General features: G+C 41.1%; 1 protein-coding gene across 4 annotated transcripts in view; it reads left to right on the forward strand.

Annotated features, from left to right (window-relative positions):
* CAP2 (cyclase associated actin cytoskeleton regulatory protein 2) overlaps positions 1–23,455 on the forward strand; it is a 154,780-nt gene that overhangs the window by 23,523 nt on the left and 107,802 nt on the right. For 2 of the 4 annotated variants that reach the window (XM_054698331.1, XM_054698330.1), the window contains exon 2: positions 20,919–21,040. In XM_054698331.1, the coding sequence (XP_054554306.1) occupies positions 20,920–21,040 (121 nt within the window). In that variant the 5' untranslated portion in view covers position 20,919. Of the gene's footprint in view, positions 1–2,640; positions 2,693–18,749; positions 18,940–20,918; positions 21,041–23,455 lie in introns of those variants that run through there. The other 2 variants (XM_037518905.2, XM_037518904.2) reach the window with 2 other exon arrangements.

The following is a 23,455-nucleotide window of genomic DNA, read 5'->3' on the forward strand; positions in this document are numbered from 1 at the left end:
TCCCCTGGGGGGTAGCCCCATTGGGGTATATTTCCCATAGCAGATGGATGTTATGATGGGTAGAATTAATTAGGGGAAGAAAATTAAGACTCATGCCTCCCCCTCCAAAGTAGTGAATTATTGCTTAGAAATAATTCTTCACAGCTCCGTCCAATCCTATGTGGCACCACGAAATTAATCACTGTTATGACTCTGTTCCAAAACTCAATAATAGCCTAATGGTTGCGCCTTAGGATTCAAATACGTGAAGGAAACCAACAGTCAGGACCTATTATTCCTTGTCAGATTTGGTGCCCATTGCTATCCCTTCAGCTAAGCTCACGGATTGTCCTCCTTGCATACTCCGCTCTGCATTGCTTTTCCACTTTTGTTCCTGCTATCCCCTTAATCTTCAGTGTCCTGGGGCCTCCCCCGGTGGCGCAGCGGTTGAGCGCTGGGTTGCAAAGCTGCCCGCAGCCTATGCGGCGCGGGTTTGATCCCCGGCTGCTCCCTGGCCACCGGAGGAGGGTCCCGCATGGCACGCAGACCTCTCCTGCTGCACCTGTTGCTCCCCTCAGCAGTGTGCTTGGGTCCTTCTGCCTGCTCTGCTCCCCTCTCTGGCTCTGGTGAATCCTCTCACCCTCCCGCGCTTCTGACTGTACCCAGTGCTTGTACAAATTAAAAATAAATAAATAAATAAAAATAAAAGACAAAATAAACTAAAAATAATAGGCTAGAAAAGGTTATATATATATAAAAAATCTTCAGTGTCCTTCTCCCACCACCTATTCTTATTCTACTTCTGCTTGAAGATTCTACTCTTATTTCCACCAGGATGCATTCTCTGATCCTCAACACTAGAATCAACCAAGGACAGAATTTTGCTCATACTTCGCTTCGCCTTTTGTTTTACAATCTTCCTTGCACCGTGCTTATTTTTATACTCTCTTCCTCTTCCTGCTGTATTATAAACCTCAAGATAAGACTTTGCCTTATTCATATTATGGCCTTCATATACCATAATACTGTATTCTCTAATGCAAAATATCTTTAGCTAAAGAAAACATTCTTTTGGTATCTGTTGAAGTTAATGTTTTTTAAAAAAAAGCAATATTATTACATTGGATGCTTGGAAGTTTCCTGTGAATCTGCACAAATTGGTTCTCATGTATGTATTATTTTTTGCAATCCTGGAACATAAATATTCTAAGTCCGTATACACTCCATCCATTTACCCACCCACCCATCCATTCAATATTGAATACCTACCAAATGTAAGGTAGATGCATATGATGAAGCTGGCTCACCAATCAATGTTTACGTCATTTTGTTTCCCTTCTTTCCAAAGAGAAGCAAAGGGACACTCCACATTACTAATTTTGGCCAAGAAGCAATGTGTAATAGCAACGCCTTTCATTTAATTTGTGGCCTGTGGGGTCAGAAAAAGCCTCGTAGAACTGAATTAGATACAATTTTAACACTGACAGAGAATATTGGCTTTTCATTTTTTTTTTAAAGATTTTTTTATTTGTGCATACAAGAGCTGGGGCACAGGCCAGAGATGCTGGGGCTGTGGGCGGGAGGGTGGTATAGTGGGTGGTGGTGGTGACAGGATCCACTAGAGACAGAGTGGGGAGCAGAACAGGCAGACTGACTGAAATACACTGCCGAGGGGAGCAGCGGGAGAGACAGGAGAGGTCTGCTGGGCCATGTGGGTAGCTCTCTGGCTGGCCAGGGATCCAACTCGTGCTGCAGAGGCTGCAGACTGCTTCATAGTGCAGTGCCTAACCCCTCGGGCCACCAGAGAGGCCCAATATTGGCTTTTTAGACATTCACTAACATGTTTGGAAATTTCATTTTAAGAATTATCAATTACATCCCTCCTGGATTCCCTCTCTTGTGTGTAAGTATTTTCCTGGCATTCATTCAAGGAAGAGCCTCCAGTGCCTTTTTTCAGACTGAAATAAATAGATGAAAATTGAAAATCAATGTTTTCTTTCTGTGTTAATGAAAGAGTAAAAAGCCTCCAATTTTGTGATCAGAATCAATATGTGCAGAAGAAATGACCATAAATAGACACTTTAAAAGCACGTTGGTTGGGGGCACATTTGTTTTGAAATACTCGAGCAATTTTGTCTTTGATGTTGCATGTAAAATGCACTTAAAAATGTGCCAAGAGGCAGTCGCCTGGGGTGGTGAGCCTAGCTAAAGGCTAAACTGTGCACCTCTCTCTCCTACGGGCTTCTCTCCCCATAGATTGGGGCTCACACAGGCCTGCGTCTTGCTCCCTCATCCTCTCTCCACTCAAGCCTGAGGATCCTCTCTCTGCGGCTCCTGCTGCAGCCAGGAGCCTCCAGGATCTCTCCAGACTTCTGTGCAAGGCCTGATGCGCTGCATTCATTTCGCGCATAGCCTGGCGCTTGGCCAGCTCTTTCCCTGGGTCTGGCTTCCCCATCTGCCCCTCCAACCCCCTCTTCGCCCGGCTCCCCTTTATTCCTGCTCCCCACCCGCGTCGCCCGCGCGCCCTCTCCAAGTCTCCCCCCGGCTTGTCTGTATTTGGAGCTGCCGGAAGCTGCCGGCGACTCCCCGGAGCAGCGTGACTGACACCGACTGGGGTGCGCGCGGGCGGGGCGGCCAGGGCCGGGGAGGCGGGCGCGAGTGGCCGCGCACGCATTTGCATTGCGGAGGTCGGGAGCCCCGCGCGCCCCAGCAGGTAATCGCGGCGCGGCGTGGGCCGCGCGAGGGCGGGGTGCAGCCGGGGGTGCAGCTGCGGGGGCCTCCCCGGGCCGCGGGCGCTCGGAAGTTGCGCGGGAGGGTGGGGTGTCGGGGTGTCTGGGGGCGGCGCGCGCGGGATAAAGGCGGCCGGGGCGCGGGGTCCAGCGGGGCGGCCGCCCCATTCCCGGGCCGAGCGGCTGCGCGCCCTGGCCCGGCACCCCGGCACCCCTTGGAAAGCTGGAGCGGGTGGGGAGCTGGGTCCCTCCGGGCGGGGCGCGCGGCCGCGGCCTCCCCAACCCAGTGCGCCCGCCCGCGGGCAGGTCTAACTTTGGGGGTCGCGCCTGCGGGGGCGGCGCTGTCATTGCGCTGGGGTTGAGCGTAGCCACCTTGATCAGAAAGTACTGGAAAGAAGCGAACCTGGCTTTGTAGCAGCACCTGACTGCAGGCAGTGAGTCACTTTTAAAAAATGCACAGACTGAGGAGGTTGGAGGGACCGCGCTGCAAAGGGCACCGCGCGGCCGGTCTCTGCTTTGGCCAGAGGACTGTGCATGGAAGTAGCCACTTTGTCATCCCCTTTCGGGGTGATCGCATATGCAGAGGGCCTTTTCTTCACTCCCGTGGGGTGCGTTCTGCACCACCGTAAGCTGCAAGTTTGGGGAATAATGGAATTGATGCATTTAATGGAAGAGTATTTAGAGGGTGAATCAGGGTTAGGTCCGTAGAGTCAAAGTGGAGATGAACGTTTAGGAAAAAAAAAGAAAAGAAAAGCTCCAGGTTATATAGTCCAGGTTATATGGTTATATAGTCACTGGACTGCAGAAGCCTGTGGAGCTTATGCACCATAATTATTTGCACAGTGTTTCTTTACTGCTTGCACAGATTTCTTTTACTTTAAGAAGTGTGTTTTGTAATTCGTAAAATAGCTAAGTCCTGGCCTCCCTGGTGGTGCAGGGGGTTAAGCACAGCACTGTGAAGCTGTCCGCAACCTCTGCAGCACGAGTTCGATCCCCAGCCAGCCAGGGAGATACCCACATGGCGCGGCAGACCTCTCCTGTCTCGCCTGCTGCTCCCCTCAGCAGTGTATTTAGTCAGTCTGCCTGTTCTGCTCCCCACTGTGTCTCTGGTGAATCCTCTCACCCTCCTGGCACCTCTGGCCTGTGCCCCAGTTCTTGTATGCATAAAAAAATAAATCTTAAAAAATAAAATAAAATATCTAGGTCCATTTAATAGAAGATTACAACAGTGGAGTGATTGTTGTAGCAGCTGTTTTTATAATTAAAAGAGTCTGATTAGAATGCAAGCCTCCTGAGGGCAAGGATGGAATTTCTGGTATTTCCTTCAGCACCAAACAATATTTGACTCAAAGCATGTAAAATGGACAAGAAATCAATTTGTTAAGATAATTAATCTAGTCGCTTGAGTGTGGCTGAAGCATGACTTCTGGAAGATACTGCATATTTTTAGAGGAAAAACTCTTCCATGAATCCCCAAATCTAAAAATCTTTAATAAAATTACAATCGAGATGTCATATAAATACTTTGTAAAGGTAAAGAGAAAAAGACATTGACTATGTCATGAAACGAACTACCGAGGTGATCTTGACTAGTAGGAAATGGGTTTTTCATGTTCATCTTTCATATGAGCGGTCATTTAATTTGTTGACATAGTGTAAGGTTTGGCAAACTTTTTGAGTAAATTGCTAAGTAAGAGTGGCAGCAACTCAGCTGCCATGGTAGCTAGAAAGCAACCGTGAGCAATTCATAAAAGAATGTTGAGACTGTTTCACTTTTTATTTATGCACACTGAAATTTGAAGTTCCTATCATTTTTCACCAGTAACATAATATGGTTCTTTTATTTTCTCAGGCATTAAAAAATGTAAAAGTCATTTTTAGCTTGGGAGCACATAAAAACAGAGAGGGGGAGGGGACAGATCTGTCCTGTTGATAGTCATTTCTGGCCCCACAACCCTGTGATAGAGTTTGGGGGAGAAACTTTTTAAAAGGATTAATAGACCAGATTCTCCGAGTAAGGCATTTTCAGGAGTTAAATTGAATGTATGAAGAGTTGCTGACTTTGGGTATTATGATGTTTTGTTTTGTCTTGAATGATTCCTGTTAGACATCTTTATGCATGAGATTTTGTTCTTAATTCACTAATTATAAAATATTTTACACATAAAAATAATACGTTAAGTTTATGTAAGGTATACATATTATATTCAAATGACCAGCGGTAATCACATCACAGGTTTACAAACAAGAGCTTAAGAATTAGATAATTGTGAAAAAATAAACCACATAATGGGAGAAAACATTTTGCAATCGTACATCTGATAAGGGACTTATATCAAACTATGTAAAGAACTTGTACAGTTCAATAATATTTTATCCAAAGAAAACAGAAAAAGGGCCAATAAGTATGTGAAAAAATATTCCATATCATTATCATTAGAGTAAAGTAAAACAAAACCTCTGAGATACTATTTCACTCCCATTAGGATAGTTAGAATCAAAATGCTAGATAATAACGTGTGGATGAAGATATAGAGGAACTGTAATTCTTATACATTGCTGGCTGTAATATAAAAGGTGCAGCCAATTTGGAAAATAGTTTGGCAGTTTCTCAAAAGTTAAACATAGAGGTATTACACATAACCACAATTCCACTCTAAGTGCATATACCCAAGAGAAAAGAAAGCATCTCTCTACACAAAAACCTATACACAACTATGCCAATGCACCATTCATGATAACCAAAGGTGGAAACAATCCAATGATCATTAACTGATGAACAGATAAATAAAATGTGGTATATCCATACAACTGGATATTACTCAGCCGTAAAAAGGAATGAAGTAATGATACATGCTACTAAGTGAAAGAATCTAATCATACATATTGTATGATGCATTCATGTGAAAATGTCCAGAACAGAGAAATTAGAGAGTCAGAAACTGGATTAGTGGTTCTTAGGCTTAGGGGCTGGGGTTTGAAGAGAGATAGTTAAAAGGCACAGAGTTTCTTTGTGAGCTGATGAAATGTTGTAAAATTGAATAGCATGATGGTTGTACATATCGCTGAATCACTAAATGGGTGAATTGTGTGGTAACTGAATTATGCTCAACAAAGCTGTTAAAGAAAATAGATGGAAGGCTAGGAAAAAAAGGACTAGATTGCTGCCTCAATTAATGCCTCTTTCTTTGTGTACCATTCCTGGGTCGCTCCCAAACCTGAATTTTGTGTTAATCATTCTCTATATTTATTGTAAAACAGTGCTACCAGAGAAATATATAATCCTAAACAACATGTTATTTAGGTTAGTTTGTTTTTTGATACACGGAAAGGGTGTATATATATATATATATATATTAATCTCCCTTTAAAAGACTCAACATTAGCTTGCTTTTTAAGAATTATTTTTATTGCTGCTGTGGAATATTGGCAGATATTCCACAATTTATTTATCTTTTCTTTTATTCATGCACATTTGGATTTGTTCCCATGTTTTGCTATTACAAAGAGACTTACTTTTGAACACTTTTTTATCTGTGTGGTTTTGGTGCACATGTGCGAGTGTTCATTTATATAAATGTGAATGTTGCATGTATTTTAATGACAAAAGAAGTTAATTCTCATAACTTGAGCATAAATGATATGTCTGGTTTATTCACACACACACCCCCCACCCCCAATCAAGAAAAAGTGACAACAGCTGAGATCCTGACTTCTCATCCAATTATATTCTATGGTATTGTCTATTATCTTATGTTCTAAAAAGCATGGAAAAATGCTTCAGTCCTGTTAATTCCCCCCTTTATTAAGGACCACCAATAACTATAGTTTAATTTAACTATTTATTAATAAGTTAAAATTCTAATTGGAAATCAAGCAAGTGTCTTACCTTATACTTTGACCTAATTTGAAATTTAAAATAAATAAAACAATATAAAAATTTAGCATAAAAAATAAAACCATGCAGCTGAATTTTACAGCAGGAGCACTTACCCTAGACGGTCATAGACATCTTTTTTTTTTTTTTTTTATAGAGGCATGCTTTATTTATTTATTTATTTGTTTTGTTTATACATGCACTGGGTACAGTCAGAAGCGCGGGAGGGTGAGAGAATTCACCAGAGCCAGAGCGGGGAGCACAGCAGGCAGAAGGACCGAAGTACACTGCTGAGGGGAGCAGCGGGCGGCAGGAGAGGTCTGCGCGCCATGTGGGACCCTCCTCCAGTGGCCGGGGAGCAGCCGGGGATCGAACCGGCGCCACAGAGGCTGCGGGCAGCTTCACAACCCAGTGCTCAACCGCTGCGCCACCGGGGAGGCCCCGGTCATAGACATCTTTATCCTCGTATACCACCTGATTCTGGGAAGGGGTAGAGGACAGCTTTACTAAATCAAAGGGACATTCTTTAAGCAAGATACATAAGTACTTACTAAATAAACCTCACTGACTAACGTGTTCATTACGTGTGTCCTGTTAGGTAGTCCATTATCTTTAATATGATTAAGCTTGGTTATTTCGGTAGCAATGGGCCAGTTGCAAAGCAGGCATTTTAGCCTTAGGCGCTTTTTTGACTGCCTGGATTCATTCTGAGTGTTGCTCCTTGAACTTAGGAAGGGAGGAAGCGCCCTAAGGTCAGAACAAGCCTTTACAAAGGATGTTTTTAAGTTTTTCTTTTATTGTGGTAAACTATACATATCATAAAATTTACCTAACCACTTTTAACTGTACAATTTCAGTGGCATTAAATCCATTCACACTGTGGTAGAGTCATTCCTACCACCCAACTTCAGAACTTTTTCATCTTCCCAGACTAAAATTCTGTATCCAGTGATTCTAATGCCTGGACAGAGATGCTCTTGCAATTCATGTTTCCTAAATCTGTTCAAACAAACAAACTAACAAAAAACCCTAACAAAATTGTACATTGCTGATAAAGGATAAATATTAAAAGAGGATGAAATCATCACCCTCATGCAACTAAAAATATAAACATTTTAAAGCATTGAAATCTGAGGGAGTCAGTTCAAAGGAGACCATTTATATAGATACACTGAAAATTTGCTTAATAGGTATAAAACCTATTTCTTCCGCAGTGGAAGAAGGAAGTCATTTGTACTTCCAAAGGTGAAATCTGTATGCATGCCTATGAACAATAATTATTTGCTTTACTATCAGTTTTGCGCTACTGATATCTCTGTCTCTGCACTTGTGAAATGGCCTAGTCAAACATCACAAAGGACTGAGATAATCCAAATGGATAGGTAGTTAGGATACCCACTATATTTCAGTCTTTCCCAGTTTTTCCTTGTACTAATGATCTAAATAATTTTAAAAAATAATAATAATTGCTATCTCATCTCATGTGATATTTAATATACAGCTCAGCAGTTCAAAAAATGAGTGACATTTCTATTATAAAATTTCATCCATTCCCAGTATTCAGCAATCAGAAAAGATAAACTCATGCTATTTGCAACAACATGGATGGAGCTGGAAGGGATTATGTTCGGTGAAATGAGTCAGAAGGAGAAAGAAAAATATCAGATGGTTTCACTTATAGGAGGAATGTAGGGGAACCAAATAAGACATCAGTGTTAAAAAATAATAACAGTACAAAACACAACAAATTATAAACCATCCTGCAGGGGAGGAGGCAGGAGAGGGATCAGAGGGACAGAGGAGCACAGGGGGCTGAGGTGATGGTGCACTGGTGCTTTGGTGAAGTGAATTCTATGGGGACTCCACCTGAGGGGTTGGGGGAAGCAAATATTGTTTGAAAATGAAAGATGATGTAAAAAATATATAAATAAAAAGAAAATTTAAAAAAATTTAATCCATTCCCATCTCACTTTTGTGAACATTGATAAAAACAAAAAAATAAGACTCAAGCAGTGTTCAACCTTGACTCACTCTAGTAATAATTACACTAATTATTATTTATCCAAATCTACATACAATACTTAAAAAATAAAGTATTCAAAAGAGAGATTTCAATCAAAAATGCTTTATTTACATTTAATAATTTGTGAAAAATTTTAATACTTATGTTGTTTTGAAAAGTTGTATTCTAAGTTATAATGGTAACAATTAGATAAGCACTTTTTTACCACTGAATTTAAAATAAGTTTATATGCATTTTTAATGTCTTTCTGTAAGCACATTTTTGATGCAGAAATTAAAGCATGAAATATATAAGCTGGGATAAATTTCTGAAGGGCAAGAAGAATAGATATATAAGTTCCAGGAGAAAGTGTAGTTATGCAAAATCTATGATAATTAAGAACAGCCTGTTGATGTATTTTAAAATGAATGATGATGAATTTCAGTGGACATATTTCAGAGAATGATAAAATAGTTTTCCATGTCAATATTTGCATTGTTAGAAGTTACATTCTTTGCAACTTCACATTGTAGTGACAATTTTTATATGTCAATCTAAAATTATGAAAGGGGGTTTTACAGATCACTTTTAGGATATAAGCAACTGAAAATTTGGAAATCCCTTTGTAGTTCATCAAGAGTCAATAAAACAGCAACTCCTTCCTCTAATTGCAGTGCTGGGAAATGAACCAATGTATTGACTGAAATTGTAGTAACTTCTTGTTCTGAATTTAGGGAAGAAATTTAAGAACTCAAGGTTTTATTTAGTGCTTATGACACTTTTCTAAAAGGGATAATGATACCCCATCAAATTTATTTATTTATTTATTTATTTATTTATTTATTTATTTATTTTGAAAGATTTATTCATTTATGCATACAAGAGCTGGGATACAGGACAGAGATGTGGGAGGTGAGAGGATTCACCAGAGACAGAGTGGGGAACAGAACAGGCAGACTGATTGAAATACACTGCTGAGGGGAGCAGCAGGCAAGATAGGAGAGGTCTGCCACGCCATGTGGGTTGCTCCCTGCCTGGCTGGAACTCGAACTTGTGCTGCAGAGCTGCGGATTGCCTCATAGCGCGGCGCTCAACCCTTTGTGCCACCAGGGAGCCCCCCCCCCCATCATATTTAACAAATATTTTTGGTGTGTGTGTGTAGAAGAACTGGGGTGTAGGCCAGAGGTGCAGGGATGAGAGGATTCACCAGAGACAGAGTGGGGAGCAGAACAGGCACAAGAAATAACTATGTTTTCAGTCAATAGCATTTCTATAGTTTTCTTTTTCTGTGGCATAGTCTTAGAAGTGTGGTGTGTGAGATGCTATGGCCGTTGTATTTGGGGGACAACAGAGGTGGTAACATACGTAATAATTCAGGGATTGAGCTCTGTGCTGAGTGCTGTGGAGCAGAGCTAAGTTATAATTATGCCACAGACATCACTTTACAGTTCACAAAGTTCACTTCATTGTCTCCGTTAATCTTGCTGAGAATCCTCAGGCAGTTGCTATTATTAGGTAGGTAATTCTTATAATTCCGCTCCAGAACCCCCTGGGTTCTTAGGTCTCCCCTTGCAGCTGCCACCTATCAGCTCAATAGCATCGTTGGTTCTTCAAACTTGGATGTCCTCATCATAGCTGCTCCTCTTCATTAACCACCTCCCTAATATTTTTATTGGTTCCATCCTACCTTAAAACAGGACATCGAAAACATCCCACCTTTTCATCCCAGCCCCATTTCATCCTCATCCTCTCTCAGATTTTACCTTGTCTATATGTCTCTCTTCCAAGTTTTAGCTGCCACTCCTAATACTCACCCATCCCGAGTTTCCCATGCTTTCCTGGCTAGCTCCTGGCACCTAGCGAATGTTTTCTGGCTGTTTTTGCCTGTGTGTCTTCTCACATCCTGGCCATCCGCTCCGGGATGCCTCCACTTATTTACCTTTTTTCTTCTGAGAAAGACCTCTTCATCCTTTGTGATTTTGTTGAATTCCTAACACAACTTTAGTAGCCTCCGCTCCCTGCTTCCTGGGACTAAGCTGAGCATCCACCCAGCTGGCCTTTCCATCTTCACATACACCCACAGCATTCCTGTGCTCCTCAATTAAAGAAATTCTCAGAGTGTGAGCCCTTGCTCTCTGAAGTGTGCACCTTGAAAATTCAGATTACTGGTGATAACCAGAACCTCTGAAATCTTGTGGCTGAGAATGGGCCTGGGAATCTGCATTTCGGTAGCCCCACAAGGCCCAGTAATTGAAGGCACAAGAGAGAGCATTCCATTGCCCCATGATGTTCCCTGCCTGGGCCCTGTGACAGGTGCCCAGGAGCTGGAGGGCTGACCCCTCATGCTGTCTCTGCTTAAGTTTCATTCCCTCCTGTGACTTGGTTGGGAGGTGAGAGCAGCAAAGCTACTCAGCTTTAACTGGTTTTCTGCTATATATTTATGAAGGGGAGCAGTACTTATTTTGGGGTTTTTTTTAAAAGCTTTATTGAGGTGCAGTTTTGCATACCATAAAAATCATCCATTTAAGTGCACAGTTCACTGATTACTAATACATCTAGAGCCTATGCAGTGGCCACCACAATCCTATTTTAAATTGGTTCCATCATTCCAAATAGACATTTTTGGCCCAGTTCCAGTCACTTCTCACTCCATCCTCAGCCCTAGGCAACCACTAATCTACTTTCTGTCTCTGCAGATTTGCTTTTTCTGGATGTTCCCATAAATGGAATTGTACAATGCATAGTCATCCATGTTAGCTTATTCATGTAGCATAATGTCATGGAGATTCATCCTTATTGCCAAATACTCTTCCATGGTACAGATATGCCACATTGTGTTGTCCTTTCACCAGTTAATGGACAGTAGGGTTATTTCGATTTTGTGTGTGTGTGTTGGTGGCTATTATGACTGATTCCGCTATGAAGATTTGTGTACAGTCTTTTTGTGTGTGACATATGTTCTCATTTCTGTTGAATAGAAAACTGAATGGAATGGCAGGGTCATAAGGCAAACATAGTCTTAACTTTTAAAGAAACTTCCAAACTGTATTCCATAGCAACTGCCCCATTTTACATTCCCACCAGCAATGTAGGCATGTTACAATTTCTCCACTTCCTGGCCAACACTTGTCATTATCTGTCATTTTGGTTGTAGCCATCCTAGTGACTGTGACGGGTTTTGATCTGCAAAACAATCACAGGATGGTTTTGATTTGCATTCCCCTAAAGATTGCTGATGCTGAGTGTTTTCACATGAACTGTTGGCTATTTGCATACTTTCTTTGGAAAGATGACTATTTAAATATTTTGTCCATTTTTAAGTTTGTGTATTTATATTCTTATTATTGTGTTGTAAAAGCTCTTGATATATTCTGGATATAAAGAGAGCAATTGTTTACTTACAGAGAGACAGAGAAATCCTCCCTGGGAGAGTTATCAAAAGACAAGAAGACTGGGCAGGAAATGTAACGGATGGCAGGGAGTAACTGAATGAATGAAACAAGCATATTCAGTGAACCAGTCAATAAATAAATGAATGCATGCCCTTATAGGTTTCTTCTATACAGACCATTAGCCCAATCAGTAATAGAATATCTAGAGATCACTCCCCAGGGCTTGGTAGTCTCCCAAGGAAGGAAGGAACATAATTGATATATTATAGTCATGGTAAAGAAAAGTTAACATTCTAGTATGGTCTGTTTTTCATGTTCTCAAATATTTTTTAATTTGGGTGGATTTAAAGAGAAAATGGTCCATTGTGACTGACTGAAGAAAACTCAGGTAAACCCAGCCTCCCAGCCTCACCATGAGAAAAGGTTTGAGTCTTCAGTTTTCCACCTCTCAGTTCAAGCCTATGTTCTATTCAAGCTTAGGCTTGTGGTCTTTGGAATCCTTTGGGTCTGTTTCTCCCTTACCAAAGCAGAGGGTTAATTCTCACCACAATTATTTTTATATGTCTGGTCTAGTAAGGAGAACCTTAAGCTAGCAAGTGGAAGCCAGGACGACCCAGTCCTTTTCTTGACATAAAATGTTACCACGGTAGTATTCTCCCTTTCTTGTTGTATGAACTCCCTGTGAGGAATTTACTAAACCCTGTGAATAATTTGAAATGTTAAGAAACCCAAAGGGGGCCTCCCCCATGGTGCAGCAGGTTAAGGGCAGCGCTGTGAAGCTGTCCACAGCCTCTGCAGCGCAGGTTCAATTCCCAGTCGGCCAGGGAGATTCCAACATGGCACGGCAGACCTCTCCTGTCTCGCCCACTGCTCTCCTCAGCAGTGTACTTTCATCTGTCTGCCTGTTCTGCTCCCCACTCTGTCTCTGGTGAATCCTCTCATGCTCCCGTGCCTCTGGCCTGTACCCCAGCTATTGTATAAATAAAATAAATCTTGAAAAAAAAGAAGAAATCTAAAGGTTCACACTGGAAGAAGCAAGTGTGCTCTTATAAAGCACGGGAGGAAGTCACTGTGGTTTTAAGTGGAGGAAAACTAATCTAGTATCTTATTTTAAATGGAAATTTCTCCTATGAAAATCTGGCTTTCCGCCTGATTTGGGATTATGCCAGTGAGTGGGCAGGCACAGGAAAGGCAGTGAGTGGTAGCCAATTAATTAGTCAATCAAAAGTATTTATAGAATTCTCAATGTATGTGGCAGCATGCAGGACCCAGTGGGAGAGATTAAGATGCAACCTCTGTCCATGAAAAGCTTGGGACATCTCCTTAGGAGCTAGATGTGCAAGTGGCAGCAGAAAAAAATGCACAGGTAGTATTTTAATTGAGAAGTATGTCTTACAGCTACCGGGAGGATAATACAGACACAGAGGCTGTTATTCTGGGTTTACCACCATTTGCTCTGTGCCATGGGATGTCAGTTTTCAAAGAAACATTAAATGTTGCTTTTTATAACTAGTTAGACTGAGTAGTTAGGGCCTTAGCACACCCCTCGCCCCTGAGTGAGGTTTGGGTGAGAAAATACCAGGGATAAAAGAGAGTTATGTCCTGAAAATATCATTTTCAGAGATTGCCCTTGTGTCCTCAGCAAGGAAGTATTTAAAAGAAAAAATTTCATTATAAAATGCTTTATTTATTTATTTATTTGCATGGGAGAACTGGAGTGTAGGCCTGGAGTGGGGTAGGGGGGAGGTGAGAGGATTCACCAGAGACAGAGTAGGGAGCAGAACAGGCAGATCTACTGAAATACACTGTCAAATACACTGTGCCATGTGGGTCAGCTCCTTGGCTGGGGATCGAACTCAGGCTGTTGTAGTGGTAGCATTGAGACTTAACCCCTAGGCCACCAGGGAGGTCCTATAAAATGTTTAAGTATGTGATTAAAATAACTATTGATTACATGACAAGAGTTTCATTTTCTTTTTTTTTTTTTTTTAAATAGAGGCATGTTTTATTTATTTATTTGTTTGTTTGTTTGTTTATACATGCACTGGGTACAGTCAGAAGCGCGGGACGGTGAGAGAATTCACCAGAGCAGGGAGCAGAGCAGGCAGAAGGACCGAAGTACACTGCTGAGGGGAGCAGCGGGCGGCAGGAGAGGTCTGCGCGCCATGTGGGACCCTCCTCCGGTGGCCGGGGAGCAGCCGGGGATCGAACCGGCGCTGCAGCCGCGGGCAGCTTCGCAACCCAGCGCTCAACCGCTGCGCCACCGGGGAAGCCCAAGAGTTTCATTTTCTAGTAATCATTACACAGGGACTTGAGGAAACCTCTTTTAGAAATATTGGAGAATGAAATATTGAATATAGGAAGATGAAAGTAATAATAAAGGTATAATGATGTGAAGTTTTCAGCTAGTTGTTTCCATAGGCCCGATCTAGATGATCACTCAGCGTTTCAAATTCTCAGAAGGTTGATGTAGTGGTTTACAGACCTAATTATTCCCGCCCAGAGCAAGATGAGGTGTCTCCATGATGGCAGGTAACATAGTTGTCACTGGCTGGATATGCCTTTACATGCATACCTCTAGCATGTAACCTCATGTGTGGGTTGTAGCCAAAGCAAAGCAAAATGAAGCTCTTTCCCCAAAGCCCTACAGCTAATGATTCTAATATCACAGTTGAAAATAGGCAAAACAACTGAGACCTTATAAAATATGTGAAAGCATGGGGAACTCTTTTTTTTTTAAGATTTGTTTATCTGTGCATACAAAGGCTGGGGTACAGGCCAAAGATGCGGGGGGGTGAGAGGATCCACCAGAGACAGAGTGGGGAACAGAACAGGCAGACTGACGAAGTACACTGCTGAGGGGAGCAGCAGGCGAGGCAGGAGAGGTCTGCCTCGCCATGTGGGTTTCTCCCTGGCTGTCCAGGGATCGAACTCATGCTGCAGAGGCTGCGGATTGCTTCATAGTGCGGTGCTTAATCCCTTGTGCCACCAGGGAGGCCCAGCATGGGGAACTGTCTTTGGAAACTGCGGTGAAAATTATTAGAAATATTGTCTCACTAATTAAGTGACAAAGTGCTAGTACTAGTGGCATAACCTTGGACTTTGGACATAAATTTGAGTGGTGTTAGAAAGTAAATATGTGTATTTTAAGGATGGGTTTGTAAGTTTGACCAATGAGGCAAAATGATTTGTTTTAACAATGACAGTTACCTTTTCTCCTAGGAAATGTTTCCAGAACATGGTACCATCTAAGACAGTATATGAGAAACTGTCAACTGCCTGTATTCTTACTGAAGTGTATGAAGCATTTATAAATGTATGCAGTGGGCATGAGAGAAATTTGAGTTGTGTAAATACTTCAAGTGCTAACTTCTCCATTTGGGGAAAAAACAATAGCCTCCAAAACTTGGTTTTAAAATTCACCCAGGACAAACAATATGCAATATCCATTTTCTTATCTTTTCTAAGCCTCTTGAAAGTCATTTAAAAAGACAATATTTGACCCACAGCCAAGATATTATTGTGAATGTTCAAAGGACTAGGGACAAAGAGATAATCCCAAAACTTTCTCAGTGAGAAAAGCACAAGTTACATTCAAAGGTTGAAGAATCAGAATGGCTTTGGATTTCTCCACAGAAACTTGGGAAGCTAGAAGACAGTAGAGCAATGCCTTTAAAAATCTGAGGAAAATGTCCAGCCTGGAATTCTGTACTCAGCCAAACTATCAATAAAGCATGAAGGCAAAGTAAAAATATTTTCAGACTTGCAATGTCTCCAGAAAAAAGGGCCTCTCATGTACGTTTTTTCAGAAGGTAATGTTCTTCCCAATGAAGGAAGTATGCCAAGAAAAAGAGGGATATAGAATCCAAGGATTTAGATGCCATGTAAAAGGGAGGGGGGAGTAATTCCTAGAATGAAGCTGAAGGCAGGTCCCAGGTGACAGGGGTGCAGCAGGTCTACAGATCAGTCTAAGGAGTGAATCCTCCAGAAGAGATGCCTCTGGAGAAAAAACCTGATAGAATACCAAGTGAGTCCTGTTAAAAGGAGAATTACCTCTTGGAGGAAGAGTTTGGAGGTGAATAATTTTTTATTTTATCTTGTTGAGGTGACATTACACTTTAACATTATATAGTTTCAGGTGTATGTCACTGAGAACCAACATGTATATAAGCTACATGAAGTTCAGCACGTAAACATCCAATTCTATTCTTCACCAACCACTGAACCCTTTACCCAATTTACCCACCCTCCTTACAGACCACAAGTTTATTTTTTTCAAATGTAGTTCATCTGTTTGTTTTCTCTATATACCACATATGAGTGAGTCATATGGTATTTGTCTTTCTCTGTCTGGCTTATTTCACTAAGCATAATTTTCTCTTGGCCCATCCATGTTACAAGTGGCACAATTTCATCTTTTTTTTTTAATAGCTGAATCGTTTTCCTTGGTGTACATACAGCACATCTTATTCCTTCATCGGTTAATGGGCACGCAGGTTGTTTCCAGTTCTTGGTTTTATAAATAATGCTACAATGAACAACAGGAGTGCATGTATCTCTTCAAATTGGTGTTTTTGTATTTTTCAAGTAAATACCTAGAAGTAGGATGAGTAGATCATGTGGAATTTGTATTTTTAGTTTTTTGAGAAGCGGAGATAAGTAATTTTGAAGTACAGGTGCCCTGGCTTTTTGAAAGTTCAAGTTAGAACTACTTGGCTTTTACAAAAGATTTACATCAGTATCTGTTTTCATTAAGTGAAAGAGATTTTAAAAGGATTTTTACTTTTATGGAAAAAGTAAAAATAGCATTCAGTGTTTGTGGTCAGGCTGTACTGACCACAGCAGAAAGGTGGCACAGTCATGTTCCTTCCCAGGGACGACTTTACACAGGCTGTGCCTTTGTCATGCTGTTCCTGCTTTTCCTCTGTGTGTGTGTTAGTTTAGGTTTTGTGTGTTATTTGGCATGATTTAATCGGTTACCTTTTAGGTCTGGAAACACTAAAAAAATTAATGGTAGTTATGTCATTGCTTTAAACCATTTCACCTTAACGAAAAGTTTGATAATAATGCTCTTCTTTGGGGTGTCACTGGAAACCTATACACAAAAAACCTGATAAGTAGAAAAAAGTGCAAAATGTGGAAAATAATCCTAGTATGCCTCATGGCTCAGCTGTAAATTGCCATAATTGAGTTAACACTGATTACTGGTCACAGAAAATCATGATGTAATACTATCAAGAGGGTGGGACATAGGAAATACACTTGTATATGGTGGGAGGGATTGGGCAAGAAAAAGGCAAACTGCTATGTCTTTGGAGAAAGCTCAATGGCTAATGCCTTAAACTGGGAAAAAAAAAAACCAACATGACATAGAGATATAAGCCTGTTGTACAGAGATAAGGAGGTAATTACTAAGTGAAACAGCACAGAATAATTGACAATGGTTGACACCAGACAAAGAAGGGAAGGAGGCAGCCATAGGATTGTTCTTTTTGCAACAGACCTTGTAGAACTAGCGACTCTTCAGATTCTATGCTGGCTTTGCCTTGATAAAAATAAAAATTAAACTTCAAAGAAGGGAAAGTAGGAGGGAGTTCAAATAAGAAAAAAAAAAAGACAATCAAGGATTTGTTATAGCTGCTACTACAAAGAAACTCCAACCAGAATACTTAACAATGAATAGAAAACAAGGAATTATAATTAGCTTCAAGAATAATTTCCTGGGCCTCCACAGTGTCACAGCGGTTGAGCGCTGGGCTGCAAATCTACCCGCAGCCTCTGCAGTGCTGGTTGGATCCCCGGCCGCCAGTGAGGGTCCCACATGGCGCTCAGACCTCTCCTGCTGTGCCCACTGCTCCCCTCAGCAGTGTACTTTGTCAGTCTGCCTGTTCTGTTCTGTTCCCTGCTCTGGCTCTGGTGAATTCTCTCACCCCCCCGCCCCGAGCTTCTGACTATACCCACTGCTTGTATAAATAAATTAAATAAATAAATCTTAAAAAAAATTCTCCCAGTTTAAAAAAAAAAAAGAATTTCCTAAAACCAATGAATAAAAAGAGAAAGTTGTGTAATTTTATCATCCTCCTCCTCTTTTTCTCCAGCCACCCTCACACTCTGGTCAAATGTTGGTGTTTATCCTCTATAAGATATGTAGGGTCTGGGACCTGCAATTTGGGGTTGGCTTTTACTTGAGTAGGATGACTAGGAGCTCTGGAGGCCAAGCTTGAACGGCCCCATCTAACCCAGTCTCCGGATTCTCCAGCTGTATCTCTCTGCTGCTCATCTGTTGCTTAAAATATTCTGTCTCCAGCCATCCTGCCATATCCCTATCCCTGCTGGCTTCCTGGCCCAAACTCATCTGTCTGTCCACCTGTCTCTGACTCATTCCTCGCCCTGACCTTACCCTCTGCATTTGCTTGGGCTGCCCTATCATTTCCTATCCTAATTCTTAACTCCTGGCTCCCATCTCCTCATCAAAACTTGGCTCAATCCACTGTGAAAAACTAAGGCGAATGGAAATGTGGGGAAGAATTTGGAGAATCTGCAGTCCGGTCCTTTCTTCATTCTTTAGAGCCAGGGTAGCAGCTGAGGATACGTGTGTGTGTGTGTGTGTGTGTGTGTGTGTGTGTGTAGAGGGCACAGCCATCTCAGACTTCATCATTCTCTCCCTGGGAATGCTTATGTGTACATTTTTTTATATTCTGGTATATTCACTATTTCATTTCTTCTTTTTCTCTTAGACACTGTTCCCAAATTTGAAACCCAGATGCATCTTTCCAGCTCTCTTGCATGAACTGTATTTTGGCCTCTTAAGAGGCTCTGATAAGGCCCAGGTTCCTGGTGATTTTACGTGAAGTGACATCTGAGTCACTCTTAGACTGCATTCCACGCCAATCTGCCTGGTCCTGCAGTTTGTGGGCTAACTCCTGCTGTCTTTCAACATATGGAGCCCTATCAGATAGTGTGAGTTTGGGGCTTGTCAGGGAGGCTGATTAAGCCGCAGTGAGGGACAGTAGTCCTACGTGTGAAATGTAACAGGCCTGCCTCAAACAGCTTTCAGAGCTGCTAGAGGTGGTTGGTGCGCTTCTGTTGGGGGACAGGGAGCTTGCTAGCTAAGCAAACACATACTTTCCTCTCAGGGGCTAGGCCTGTGGTGGTAACATTTGGCAAGTTGAGTAACAGGGAACACAAAAAACTAGGAACAGATGGATAACTATTAAAAGATTTGAGGGGCTTTTATCATTTCTCAAATGGCCTTCACCCACCTACAGGATCCCCAGCTCCCTTGCAAGATTACATAAAGGATTCAATTAAATTTCTTTTCCTTTTTTTTTTTTCAATTGCAAGGAAAGCAAAAGCTCTGACGTTAAGAGGAAAAGAATAGATGAGAAACTTCTAATTTTGAATCCCCTAGGGATTAGATGCTGATTTCAGCCATGCAGAGAACACTGCCCCATATTTTGAAAGATTTGCTGCTGGCAGTTTGAGAGATGACTTTCCAAAATAGACAGTGAACCTCCCTTTCCCTCCCACCCCTTACCCTACTCTTACACCCCATCCCCATCCATAGCTGATGACCATCTGACTTTTGGGCATAACTCTCCAAATGTTTGGATAAGTATAATCTTGCTTTGAAAAATGGCAATGGCACGTTATCGTTGTGTTTAAGCTCAAAACTAACGGGACACAAAATACAAACGAGAACACTTTACCCAGTTCCCAGCAGAAATACAAAATATTTACACGCTTAGCACAATAAAATTTATCTGCACTCTAGGGTGGCATTGGCAGAGGCCTCTCTTGCTCAGAACGATGCTTGGAAAGTTCTTAAGAGTAAGAAGACCTGCAGACACTGCTTAAGATGAGGGATGTTTTACTCTCAGCAACAGCAACCTGATTTTGCCAAAAGCAGTCTTAAGTCACCCTGACCAGGGTTATGGTACCTGTAAGCTGGAGCTCATAAACCTGGCCAAATTAGATTGGGTTTCATTCATCAGAGGTTGCCTTAATAACATTACACTCCAGGACCAGTCATTCGAAGGTGCTTGCCCTGTGCTCATTCAACGTAGCCGTCTAAGACTGCTTGGAATCAAGAAGGATAAATACGCAGCCCACTTGTTTAGTCGATTTCAAACCCAGTTTATCCCAGGCAAGCGTGAAGACCCCTGTCTCCAAAAACCATCTCACTTAAAACTTCAATGCATCTAAAACTAACCAGTGACCAAGAGAAATGGCCATTTTTAATATTTTAAATTAAAATCTCCACCATTCAAAGTAATTATCGTTTAAAATAATTCAGTAACCGAAACACTGAACCAAACTGATGTTAAATTAAAGTCCGTCAGCTCCTGGAGCTGTTGTCTGTTTGTCTGTTAAATAAGCACAATTTGATAAGGTCATAGGTCTCCTGTGCTGGTCTGATGACTTCAGGTAATTGAGTCAATAGGGATTATCCATGGGGTTAGTGTACCCTGGAGAATTATACTTTAACAGAAAGATTTATTGGAAATAGTTAAAATAACTCCCCACCAGTTAGCAGGAATAAGTGTTGGCAATATGAATGGTGAGATATGTATATTTACATGCTTTTAAGTAAGTTGCTAATCATTGACTGCATCTTAGAACAAAGAAATATCCAGGAGACACTTGCTGATGTTGTCAAGAGAGTGAATATTTGTGGACTGCACATGGGGGTTGTAAACAAGTCATTGTATTGAATAGAAAAGTGTATTATTTGTTTTGATTTTGTTTTGCTCTTGTTCTGAGTCCCATGTTCTTTGAATGTCCCATGTTTTTCTGACATATGGAAATATTCTGTAGGTAATTAAAGCCCCCTCTGAGTAATTTCATTTCCCCTCGTGCTGCTGTGAAGTTTAATGGTGTCAGCCTGCTAATCCTCACTGGCGCTCACATGGCCTCCATTTGTGCCCGTGTTTTTCTAGAATGGCGGAGATGCAGGGACTGGTGGAAAGGCTGGAGCGAGCAGTCTGCCGCCTGGAGCTACTGTCTGCGGGGTCCCTCCAGCCTCCTGGGAACTGTGGGGAGCTCAATGGTGTCATTGGAGGTAGGACCACAAGCTATTGTCATTTCCAGGCTCTGCTTGTGTCACTTCATTTTGTCCCCATCATTTAGTTCTCAAGAAATATTTCTATCTCCTTTCTTCAGTTTCTCAGCTTCTTGCCTTATTTGTGACCATGACATTAACCAGATGCAAACAATCCCTGAAATAAGTTTCAATGCACAATCCACAAAAATTGCCACTGTCTATGCTTTTTAAAAGCATAACCCATAAGCCAAATGTCTTTTTTTCATGCATTTTGCTGTTAGTACTGCTGTTCTGCACTCGACGACTAAGTATATTACCTGAGTAATAATAATAAAAAAAAAAAAACACCAAAGTTCCCAATTAGGATGTAAATTGGAAGGAATTATCATTCTGGCGATTTTAATGTTATAGAGAACAATCCATTCAATGTAACAACTGAAGTTTTACAGGAAGCTAGTCTGATGTGAAACAAAATAGGACTGATATAACATGATCATATCATATTATTTTACCTTTGCCTACTCCAAACCAATAGGTTTTTAAAATGATAGACTAATGACACACTTAAAATTTTTTCAGTTAATTATCAACAATAAAAATTAGCTACTTCTTTCAAAGAATACCATATATGGCAAAGTCTAAGTCCTCTTCAGGTTGTCTAAAGTTGCAGATTTAGCAAATAAAAATTCAGCGCACCCAATTAAACTTGAATTTCAGATAAAATACATCTTTGGTCTAAGGTTGCAGATTTAGCAACCAAAGATACACAATACCCAATGAAACTTGAATTTCAGATAAAATACCTTTTTATTTTTCTTTTTGGTATAAGCATGTTCCAAATCCTGCATGGGATACACTGCCTGGTACTTATTCTAAAATTTATTCATCATTTATTTGAAATTCAAATGTAACTGGACGATCCGTATTTAATCTGGCAACTCTATTCTTGTCTCACATGCATTTCCTCCTTATCTGACCCATTTTGAATCCTGTCTGGCGTTAGGGGGCTGAGAAAAGCCTTGGGGAAGAAGAGGCTTCCAAAAAAGCTTTCACCAGGCAAGATCCACATTGGGGCTTCTAGAATTTCAGGCGTAGTTGGAGCTGTGCCTTATATTACATGCCCTGGGACAAAAATTACTGTGTGAGCACAAATGCGCAGGCAGGTTTTTTTCTCCCCCTGAACATAATGAAAATTAAAATGCTTTGAATGAATTGAAAGGGGTGTTGTTTAAAGAAAGGCTGCCGGGGGACTGGAAGTTTTTTCCACATCAACTGAGACACATCTATGATTTCATTTTGAGCCTCTTTTTGTTAACTGTACAGTGGGCATATGAGAAGCAGTAAACCTTATTTGTAAGAAAATATGTTCATGTTTTCTTCAGTAACTTTGTTTCCTTATACCTCAGGCATCAGGTGATTAAAAGACATTTCTCTGAGATTGCTGAGCACAAAGATACAGCCTGTGAATACATGAAATCAGGTTAAAATCCAACTCCCAGAATGCTGTGTAAAGTTGTTGAGTATAAGGAAGACCAAAAAACCCCAGTATTTTGAACCTTGTTTCACATAAAGGGGTATTAGGCTACATTTCATGTTTTCTTTCTGAAAAATAAAAATCTTATTTTTGAAGGAAAAAGAATTTCTGGGAAAATTGATAGGTTAAGCAATAATAAAAGGCTCATAAATAAATTAGTTACATATTTAAGCAAAGATCTTCCAATATAGTAAATCATTTTAGACCAGTTATTAAAGTAAGATTTTTTAAAAACAACTTAGCCAGTGATGTATTAATCCTCCTTGAAATGAAGTTGGGTCCTTGGTAAGTAGGATATTTAGTAAAATGTCTTCATGGTAGTCATCCTTAAAACATTTTACAAATCTGGGCCTCCCCGGTGGCGCAGCAGTTGAGCGCTGGGTTGCAAAGCTGCCCGCAGCCTCTGCAGCGCCAGTTCTATCCCCGGCCGCCAGGTGAGGGTCCCACATGGTGTGACAGACCTCTCCTGTCACCCGCTGCTCCCCTCAACAGTGTACTTCGTCGGTCTGCCTGTTCTGTTCCCCGTTCTGGCTCTGGTGAATTCTCTCACCCTCCCGCACTTCTGACTGTACCCAGTGCTTGTATAAATAAATAAATAAATCTTTAAAAAAAAAATTACAAATCCTGAACAACATCTCTTCCTTTCTTCTTAATAAGTTTTGGCAACTTTCTAAATTCTGTTTTGAATAAATCCTAAGGACAACCTCTAGCCTTAAATATAAACATATCATTACAATGATGTTCTAACTAAAGTGAAAATTTCTTTTTTAAAAAGAAATTTTTATAAGGAACTCAGTTCATTACAAACCCATAATAGGCACAGATCAAAGACTTCCTTTCTTATGATACGTGTAAAGGTGTTTGATGATGTTTTTCCCCCTGATAGTCAGGTAAGTTTG

The sequence above is a fragment of the Talpa occidentalis genome, unplaced genomic scaffold (assembly GCF_014898055.3).
Source record: "Talpa occidentalis isolate TD23 unplaced genomic scaffold, MPIMG_talOcc4v2.1 talOcc4.2, whole genome shotgun sequence".
NCBI lineage: Eukaryota > Metazoa > Chordata > Mammalia > Eulipotyphla > Talpidae > Talpa > Talpa occidentalis.